General features: G+C 42.4%; 1 protein-coding gene across 1 annotated transcript in view; it reads left to right on the forward strand.

The window, feature by feature from the left end:
• Nucleotides 1-6,455, forward strand: part of LOC146782699 (vomeronasal type-2 receptor 1-like) — a 152,451-nt gene extending 145,996 nt beyond the window's left edge. Inside the window, exon 12 of the mRNA XM_085637190.1 lies at nucleotides 6,346-6,455. Coding sequence (XP_085493316.1) covers nucleotides 6,346-6,455 — 110 coding nt within the window. The remainder of the gene's footprint in view (nucleotides 1-6,345) is intronic.
• Nucleotides 6,456-11,211: the final 4,756 nt, after the last annotated feature.

Raw genomic sequence — 11,211 nt, forward strand, 5'->3', positions numbered from 1 at the left:
TGGGGGTACAAGAAATGTTCAGTGACGTAACAGAAAATATATTTTTTAGATATTGTTTAGCAACTCCTGAAAGCACCTCAGTTTATGTACACCACTCTGAACTCGGCGCCCCCTTTCTTAATAATTTAATTAAGCTAGAACCAATTCTGCTGTGGCACAAAATATGGACTTCAGACTACACAGATCTCAACCAAGCGATAATCACCAAATGGCTGAAATTAAGTGAAGATAAGTCTATTCCATGGTTGATGTATGTTCAGCGGTTCCTAGGTGATATGGCTCACCCAGAATATTTTGATAATCCAGAGACATTAGTTACCATTAGCAGAAAGACACTGAAAACAGAGGTGGTGGCTCATTTGGAAAAGCTTAGTCTGACCATTGAACTTCTGAAATCTTCGGTTTTACACAATCAAATGGCATTAACCACTTTTAATATGCTGCCTTACCCTACAACAGTTTTAAACTCACGGCACAGGTTTGTGCTTACACGCCTAAGATTGGATATGTTTCACAGATTATGTGCCTTTCCCACAATGAATGATTAGTCAACAGAACTGGTAAATTGTCCGTGTGATTGCAGGCTGCGTCAGAACACTATGCACGTGGTTCTTTTGTGCAAGTTGTACTCTAAATATAGAAAGTGGTATATTTTTCCATTTATAAGGCATTTAAGTTTTAAACAATGCCGTCCTGTGTATTTGTACCTGCAGTTGTTGCCAGCTCGAGAGATCTGCTGCAGTATGTCATCTTTCCTATGGGCAGTTTTTTATGCTAGAAAGAAGATGACAATAGGTACTATATAGAATATAATAATGGGAATATAGATCAATAAACCATGGTCACTACAGTAACTGGGAGCAATAAATCCTGGAGGGGAATACGAGGAAAACTGTACTAATGCACTTTAATAATTCACAATTATATTTGAATAAATGTATAATGGAATTCTGGGTAGTAGTGGTCTTTTAGCAATTTGTCTTAATGTTTTGATATGTACCGCAATTAATTTAATTAGTTGCCTTTTAATATCTTGTTCTTATGATGATATTGTTTTAACCTTGTGTTTAATGTGGTGAAGTTAACTCGATGTTTGTTGTTTTTATCTGTAATGCATCAATGTATTGCTCTGCCCACTGGGCAATGGCCCTGGGATGCAATGATGGGAGAATACCTGAACTTTATTGTGATAATTGAAAAGGCTGCTGATATTACTTCCAATATGTTTGCCATGTTGAGTGTGTTTTGCTTTTTTGGGTTAGACTATATTGCATCACTAATTGTCCCCATGTAATTACAACATATGTTCAAATGTATAGTCTTAGAGGACAGCCACTGGGCCAAACCATGTGTGACAGTCATACAACTAGCACGAAAGTGCACATTAAATTTAAGTTGGACAACAGTTGTGAGACTGGCTATTTCTTGGCAGTGATGAACTAAGAAATTTCTGGGTGGGTGTGCTCCACATCTACCTGATTTGCCCTCATTTTGACATTCTAATAGCATGCAAATAGTTATTATCTCCAGCCCTCCCATGGCTTTTCACTTGTGTGGACCTGAGGACTGCAGCACTGTTGACTCAGCTCATATACTCATGTATATGAAGCCCTGCTGATACACAGCATGGCTGGAGTTAGAACTGCAGCACAGGGGCACAATCAAACTAACCTTAAGAGTTCTGCCTCTACTTCTCTCAATTGTCTCATGCTCTCTCAGTAGACTACTGTCGCTATCTAGAGAGCACCCAACACTGTCCCTCAATATCAAACTTTAAAAGGGCTGTCTCTCCTGGATTCCAAAAACTCAGTTATAGCTCTATTACATGAAACACACCTATCGCCGAATGAGTATGAAAAATTGAAGTATGGGGGTAAGGTCATATTTGCATGCAGGTGTCAAAAATCCCAATCAAGCCATTCCTAATCTTCTGCATACAAGAAAAATATTGATGATTTTGTTGAGAAAGTCTTTTCAAGTCTGTGTGTCAAGGGCCTGGGTTGGCCCAATGGGTAGCTTTGTCTATGCTAAGCTTAATGTACAGGATCTGTTGTTACTGATAGACTCTATCTATAGACCAGTAAATGACTATTGAAGGGCATGCTTTAGAGATTGGTAGGCAGCCAGCTGTCTGTCACTTTGGTGGAGGTTATAACCTCTGCTATCCTAGGTGGACTGCTTTCCGCCATTTCAGAGATCCACGGGGGCCCTTCAGAGAGCTATGTGCAGCTGAAAGTGTGCTGAGCAATTGCATTGCATCATGTGACCACTCAGCAAGCCTTTATTTTCAAAAACAAACTCTCAACGTGGGAGGCTGTTTTTGAAAAACAGAGTATTAATGTCCCTCTCATCCTGGGAGTTTTTTTCTATGGTGCAGGGGTAATTTTTTTTTATTTGAGTTTGGAACCTCCAGGCATTTCCTGGGGGTCCCAAACAGGAAGAAAAAAAATCAGAATGAGTAGGATGGATGGTCTCATGTACTTAGACTAGAGGGCCCAACTATGTTTGTCCATTGGTGTAGGGTTTCCACTGCGAGGGTGCTGCCATTGGAAACATGGTGATCCGTCTGACCCTAAATCGAGTGGGCAGACAGTCAGTTTGGCACACAGAATATTTGGCCATATTTATGGGCCCTAAGTTCATCATTAGTCTTGTACAGAGGGTGGTTTACATTACATGCATGTGAATTTTGAGTTCAATTAATAATATTGCAACTGATAAAGGATTATGCGTCTATCACACTTTACCTCTGATTTTAACGAATATTGAGCCTCTACCTGTGGTTCAATCTAAAGGGGAATCACTTATGACACAACATTTTTAACCCATGCTGTTCGATTTCTATAAAATGCCTGAGCTTGCTGCACAGTGAATTTGTGCGGAACTTGTCCTTGAGATCCTTAGGCACCAAGGAGGAATTCATTTTAATTAATTCTAGGCAGAATTACAGGAGGGGTGCAACTCAGCATTTAGTGCTACTTTTGTAGCACAAACTGCACTCTTGAATTCAAAAAGGACCCAAAGATGTATTTGCTCTATGAAAATAGCACTAAATGCAACAGAACATGAAGAGCATTAGCCCCTTGCACTTTCTAAGTTCATTGTGCTTGTACTCCTGAGGTAAGATTTTTGTGTCACATTACTCAAAATTATACAATCGGGAAAAATCACATATTTTTTGTAATTGTATGGCAAAAAAAGTAATGCCCACAGTAATTACCAAAATTACTCCGATAACTCCAGCGTAAATAAAGTTCCCCCAGGACTAATTATTAACCCCTCTCCACGATGTGTGGAGGACAATATTCCTCAGATAGGATGGTATCATAGGAATCTTATAAATTTGAATAGGACACCAACAGGTGCAAATTTCCAGGAAACAAGGAGCAGACTAAACAGCTGAATCTATTGGAATGACACCAGATGGTACGCTGTTAAAATAGATTAAGCTTCAGTAGGACAGAAGACGATATTCACTCCAGTAACATGCGTTATCATCGTATCTGTTCCTAAAGGGATACTAGAACAGTAATCTTTGCCCAGCAGGATTGAATCAGTGAAGCTCTTGTTGGATATCTTTTCATTTAAAAGGTTAACTATTGTATGATTCTACAATATAGAGCCCTAATGGTAATACAATTACCTGTGGGGAAAACCATAGGATGTATTTCTGTTGTGTAAGAAATTGCTATTTTTGGTTGAGGCGGTGAAAGCCTTACTTAGACAACAGCCACAATCATTTTGAGGGTGTTCCACAAAAATCACTAAATAACCCTGTGCTTAACCCTCTGGTAGCTTGGCACAAAAGCAGTCAGGCTTAACTTAGAGGCAAAGTGTAAAGATTTGTACAGCACAAAAACAGTTATATACTGAAAACACAACACCAGAAATACCACATAATTTTTTTAATACAGTACAATTTACTCAATAAAGTGTCATCTTAACAAATGAAATCCAATCAGTAGAACTAGAGTTATGAATTTTTAAAGTTTCTAGTGAAAGCCAGTGCCTATAAGGTCAAAGCACCAACTGCAGGCATCACGCCACGCGAGACTGGGCAAAGTCAAACCTTATGGCCAACAACAATTGAGTGTGTTTTGGATACACAAGATGGATTAGGCCTGATCTTGGTTTACCTTTGGAATTATAAGAATTTTCAAAGAAAAAATCCAGAGTATGTAAGGTTCAGCCGTGCATGGCAGCCGGCAATGAACAAGGAGGAGGTGTCATCGTTAGGGTGCCTTTGGACGAAGTTGTGGTGAAGATTTATGTACTCGATTTTTATCACTTTTCCGGCAGTCTAAAATCTCCAGTGGGACAAAGCTGCAGGCTTTAACCAACAAGCTCTCCACAGGGCCGAATACCATTGCTTGGAGGTCTCAATGAAGAGGCTTTGCAGCTGCGGAGAAAACCATGGTGGGTGGTACCTCTAAGTCAAGACCGCCGGCAATGTACTTCCAGCAGATCAGCAGGCAAGTAGGTACTGCTCTTCTGTCAGCTCTCATGCCACATTAAGCTACAAAGAAAATTAAGTACCAACTTTTAGAGTTAGTTGAGAGCAGCACCTTCAACACCACAACCAAGTGCTCAGGACTGAATGGGTACTACTTGGAGATCAGGGCACACTCAAAAGAGGCCAGGTGCAGGGTTCAAGGTCTCTGGATCTTGGTATGTCCCTGTAGCTTCCTCAGGAGGCCAGACAACTAGACCTTGGAGTCACTCTGGTAGTCCTATGCTCAAGAAGTAAGGCAGTCATCTGGTTGCAGCAGGGCAGTCCACTGCGGTAGACTGTAGGCCTCAAGCTGCGGGGCAGTCCTATGAAGTACAAAATAGTCCTTGTGTCAGGTTCATGAGTGTACTGAAAGGTTGGTTTAAGGGTTTAATATTTGCACATGATGGCAGGCTTTGAAGTGGAGGACATTTCTAGGCTACCCCTACACTTTCCTTCCCCTGCCCAGACTCCAAGTTGTCTGGGGGAAGGGGGGAAAGACTGGTATAAAGTTCCTTTGTTTGTGTGTGCTGGAGGCAGCCCTTTGAAATGTAAGTGGGGCAGGAAATAGCTCCAACTCCAACTAAGCTCCCAACAACTAGTCCCTCTTTGCCTCACTGTCTGGCAGGAATACACAAAGGCCAACTGCCAAGCTATACACAGTCATGTGAAGGAGGACACAGGCTCCAGGCACTAAATGGTTAGGACAAGAAAATGGCAACTTTCTAAAAGTCGAGGTATGTACAGCTGGGATGCACTCACTTCAACAAATTATAATCAATATAATCACGATATTCAAACACTATTATGAAGTGGCATTTTAAGAATTGCAACTTAAAATCTAACGTTACCATTAAAGAGGATTTTACATTACAATTTATTTGAGACTAAACATGACATTTCCACCTGCTCCCAATCAGGTTTTTGCTTATTAAATGTAATGAGGTAACCCAATGTTATCCCATGGGACAAGTAATCCTCACAGTAGCGGAAAACAACTTTAGGAATTTTTAGTGCCAGGACAGGTAAAACTTAAAAACACATATTCTACTTTTTAAATGCAAAGCATCCTGCCCTGTAGGCTGTTCTGGGCCTCCCTTAGGGGTGACTTATATGTATGTATCAAAAAGGGAGGTGATGGCCTGACAAAAGGCTTATTTTGCCAAGTCGAATTGGCAGATTAAAACTGCACTACAGGCCACAACGGCAGGCCTGAATCATACTTTAGTGAATGGCATAATTAGTGCTGCAGGCTTACAGATAGCATTTAATTCACAAGCACATGTAGAACCACTTTACTGGGGACTTACAAGTAAATCAGATGTGTCAATCAGGTGTAGGCCAATTTTCCCATGTTAACATAGGAAAGCACATGCACTTTAGCACAGGTTAGAACTGGTATAGTGCTGAGAGTCATAATGCCAACAAAAACGAATTCAGAAAACAGGAGGGGTGAAGGCATAATATTTTGGGTGAGCCTCTAGAGAAGGCCAGATGCAACACACACTCAATTGCAGAGTGAGGGTGCTGCAATCAATCAAGGAATTATAGAGCATAGCAGATCGCCTGTGAGGGTCTTAAGGTGCAGGAGTTGCTACCTGATTTGTGATGATCTGTTCAACCAAACAGTGAGGTCTTGAGTCCTTTCTTGAATTGCCAGAGTGATGAGGCTCTCCTGAGGTGCAGGGGAAGTCATTCCAAGCTTAGGCGGCCAGGTCTGAGAAGGAGCGTCCTCCGCTGTCACTTCGTCAAATCCACGGGTTGTCTGCAAGGAAGAGGTCGGCAAATTGTTAGTTGCTGGTCAATTAATGGAAGGTCATGCATTTGTTGATAAATGCTTGTCCTTCATTGTGCAGGACTCTGTGTGCGTGGATCAACATCTTGGACTGGCATCTCTTCTGGACTCAGAGCCAGTGTAGCGGGGTGTGATGTGAGTCTGTCTCAGGAGGTTGGAGATGAGTCCTGATGCTGAGTTTTGTTTTGTCTAAAGTCTCTTTAGGAGGCATGTGGTGATTCCTACATAGAGTGTATTCCCATAGTCCGGCATGCTGGTTTACGAGTGCCTGCGTGATAGTCCTTCTGATGTTGAGTGGGAGACAACTGAGGATCTTGCAGAGCATGTATAGGGTGTGAAACCAGGCAGATTAGACTGAGTTTACCTGTTTCTTCATAGATAGCTTGCTGTCCAAGATGATGCTGAGGGTGCGGGTGTGGTCTGTCGAAAGGGGTATGGGTTGAGTTCAGCAAGCCACCATGCATTGTTCCACGGGGAGGTGTTGTTCCTAAAGATGAGGACTTCTCTCATGTCTGATTTGAGCTTGAGACAGTCGTCCGACATCCAGTCGGCGGCATTCCTCATACATCTGTGAAAGTTGGCTCTGGTGGTGGAGGGGTCTTCTGACAACGAGAGGATGAGCTGGGTGTCGTCTGCATAGGAGGTGATGTTGTGCCCGTCCGATCAGAAGGTGTTGGCCAGGGAGGTCAAAAACATGTTGAAGAGGGTGGGGGTGAGGGACGATCCTTGGGGAATGCCGCAGAAGATCTTTTTGGGTTACGAGATGAATGGTGGGAGATGGATTCTGTGGATTCTTTAGTTGAGGTATGAGATGATCTATTTTAGGGTGTCTACCTGGATTCCAATGTGGTGGAGTCTGTTGATTAAGATGTGATGGGAGACAATGTCAAAGGGGGCTGACAGGTCCAAGAGGGTGAGGGCTTCCATTTTGCCATGGTCTAGAAGGGCCCTGATATCGTCGGTGGCTGAGATCAGGGCTATCTCTCTGCTATTGTTGGCTCAGAATCCGGATTGAGAGGGGTCCAGGAGGTTGTTGTGTTCCAGATGTTTGGTGAGTTGATGGTTGTTTGCCTTTTCGAGAATCTTCACTAGAAAATCAGGGAGATGGGCCGGTAGGTCTTCGCTTCTGCTGGGTCGGCAGATGGTTTCTTCAGGAGGGTTCTCATTTCTGCATATTTCCAGGGAAGGATGCCAAGGTGATGAAGTTGTTCAGGACTTTCCTCTTTGAACTCATAGGGATTCTGAAAAATCCAAGCAACACACAAAGAGCTTGCCCATTCAGCAGGAGACTGGCAAGGGTGTAGGTTGTGTATGGTGTTGCATTTAGGAGCACACTATTACAAATATATTAATAAAGTATGGTGTGGAAGCAAACTGTCATTTACAGAAAACATATTTTTTATTGAAATGACCACTAAATCTGCACAGACATACACCTTTACTGATAAATCTAAATAGCACAAATCAGTCTATCGACTATTTGTTATTAGTACATCACCAAGTGTCTAGACTTCTTTTTATCCTATTAAATTATTTGTTTCCATCACACTTCGTAATTCGGAAAAAGCACTTCATTTGTTCTTTCTTAACTATTTATTTGTAAAGGGAAAATGTGTATAGGTTCCTAACTGGGATTTAAATGTTGCTGTGTATTAGAAGAGAACAATATCATACACCCTTTCCTTTCATACCAGCAGGATTGTCACATAGATCGCTTTACAAAACCCATGCACTTTGCAGAAAGAGAAATATAAGTAAACATCAATCTCTGTGTTAAAAAATAAAAATAAACATCTCAGAAGACCTGGTCTGACATTTGACCTGTCTGAACACACAGCCAATGTGGGAAGATAAAAACACCCCTACCTCCAGCACCTGTGGGCATGCTTGTCCCTGTACATGGGAGGTACAGAAGCCAAGTCAATATAGAACATAGTAAAGAGGAGAGGTCTACTGTACACAGTGGTGTAACCAAAGTTGATGCCCCCCCCCCCTGCAAAGTACATGGAGGGCCATGCCGGACCCAGTCAGGAGCTATTAGGCCAGGGGCCTGCCACCTATGCACAGTGCCAGAATCATATCACATATCACCTCGGCTAGATTTGGCACATTGCATCTGCAACTCATGAAACGTAAGTCTTAAATGTCCTATAAGGCGATTCTCCAGTCTAAGGTTATGGATCCTGTGGAAGACATGTCCTATTACCCAAACTTTGTGGGCATCCCACCAGCTCAGAGAAGGTGTATTCCCACCAGGGCTCTCCTCTTCAGGTAACCCTCCCATTGCAAGGACCCATGGTCAATGTATGCTGAGAAAGGGATTGATAGATTTCAGTGCAAAAGTTACAAGTCATATACAAAGACAAATAAGTACGAATAAAATACTTATGCTGCCTCTCTGTTGTGGGTTCCAAGTCTGCTCTAATATGTATTAGAACTTTAGTATATTTGTATCCTAATTTAGGACAAAAGAGGGCTCATCTTACTGTTTCTCTTCAATTCCTAATTTTCTACACTATTCTGCACTATTTTTCTAGCTAAACAATGATCACCAGATATTTATGGAACATGCCTATTTTTTGCCATACTTTGGATAAATGTAAGGAAGCTAGAAGTTTTCTGCGTGTTTCTACACAATCAGAGAGGTACAGCGCTTTCAAATTTTAGTTTCTTCAAACTAATTCTATTATTTTTTTTCAACAAATATCTAGCTGCCTTTTTGTGTGTTGTCTTCTGCACTATAGCTTGCACTTGCATTCTTCACGTCTACAAAAATCCTTTCTTTTTCTTCTGAAAGGGCAGCATACCAAGGATTTAAGCTGTTTGTGGTAAGGGTGATGGTGTGACCCTTTATCATGAGGAATTAAGTTCACCCTACTATACATTATATGGGTAAGGATATTGGAAGTCACCTCAGAGTTCCATGACATTGTAAAGGCACTTAGACTTTGGCCTTAGTCTTCTATAGGGTCAGAGATCTCCTTGGTGACTTTGTATATCCTTAAAGTTTAAGCCAGGGGGTACTGGATCCCATATATAGTAAAGCTGGAGCAGATGAGCTTTACTGTAGGACCTATCCCAAGTGCTAAGCACAAAACTGGTCATTTAAATACGTGTGCCAAGATGCTCTCTGGGTTGTTCACAAATTTACGGATCTGCATTAAATATAAGGAAATAAGCACATATGTTCCCTTTTTCCACAGGGTATTTTCATATTTTTTCATTTTGCACTCGCACTTATATAGACTTTTAGAGTTAAGCCAGTGATAAGTGCAAGCACCATGCAATTTGTAGGATAAATTAGTATAAATCTGTAGTAGTGCAAAAACCAAATCAATAGGTAATGAGGTTTGTTAAGTCAAGAACTAACATGCAGCCTAGATGCCTCGTTTCCAACAGCCATTGGGACCAGAAGGGGCCCACAGAACGAAGACATGTTCACATCGCATCATAAGAGCGCAAGAAAATTCCAAATAAACAAATTCAAGTTTATTCAGTTTTTTACTTGCCCTCCCCATCACCAGCGTCCGCAGAGTAATGAAAATGACACTCAAAGGAATACACACATTCACATTAAAAAAAGTCAATTATCTCACACGCACACCAACGAATACCTTGCCCCCTCCCACGCACACACGCGCGCACACACAAAACATCTTCAGAGCTTTATAAAGGGAAGCGCTCGACGACATTAGACTCAAACAACACAGAGGCGCGAGGCCTGCCGCCGGGAGGAGAGCTTTCCAGCGATAAATGAACTGCAGGCTTTAACCCCCCCCCCCCCCCCCCCCCCCCTGCGGATGGAAGTTACGAGCCTTCTGCCCACAAGAGCAGCATTATGAGGATGCAAACAATCTGTTGTGTTGCGCTTTTCTTTTAGAAATGCCTCTTGCTCAGAGAAGTGCAGTATATACGATATACGGAAATGATAGTTTTGCATGTATTTAAAGCACGTGCCGCTCTTGTATATGAACAGTGAGGTGTGTGCCTGCTTCGGACGCTGAAGATGCCATTATATTTCATCGCCGCTGCCTTGTAGATGCAAGAATTGAAGGCTGGGTCGGGGGTGTCTCTGCAGTTTCAAATGTTGATAGTGATTTTTTAAAAGTTTTTTATAAATAGTCCTTAAGAGCTTGTATTTTCAGTACTATGACCACCGAAGGCCCTGATTTTATATTGAAAACAGAGCTTTGGACTATACCATTTCCCGCTGAAAGGCAATATTTATTTTTTCATACCTGGCGTGTCAAGCAGTTTGGTGCTTACTTTCCCTCCATGTTAAAGAACAGTAGATGTTTCAGCACCCAGGGTAATGTGCTGCATAGGTAATTACATATAAGGTCCCAAAGGCGAGACCGATTGCATTGCAAACGCTTGTTTAAAGTTTGTTATCAATAGTCCTTAAGAGCGTGGTCAGCAGTTGAAGGGAAGGGATAGAGTCTTCCCTACTACTTGGCAGGGGTCTCAGCAACCCTTCTGAAGGCGGGGATTGCATTAAGTTAGTAGCACGTTCACATGTTCAGCAAATATCACAAACTGAACCATCTCCTGGCTCTAAAACAAAGCTGGAATTATTACCAAATTCAATGGGACTCATGATGTCCACTTCAGGAGACTGAAGGCCATTTCCGCCCTGCTCACTGCTACGTAAGGTACATCCCTTCAGAGGAGACAATGCATAGATCCCCCCACCGAGAAGACCTTGTAAGGAAGCTGCACCCAGCCCTCCACTCTCAGAGGGTCCTGCTCTATCTGCTGATACACTGTGTGCTGCCGGAGTCGGTCGCCCAGAGGACCGGGCAAGGGTGCCGGCTACACAGCCACGAGGTATCCGGGCTCTCCAGGGATGGAGATGTCATACTAGGCGGGATATTTCCACTCCATGATGACGTGGACATCCAAAAGACCACCTTCACGGTGCAACCTG

The sequence above is a fragment of the Triturus cristatus genome, chromosome 12, assembly GCF_964204655.1.
Source record: "Triturus cristatus chromosome 12, aTriCri1.1, whole genome shotgun sequence".
In the NCBI taxonomy this organism is placed as follows: Eukaryota; Metazoa; Chordata; class Amphibia; order Caudata; family Salamandridae; genus Triturus; species Triturus cristatus.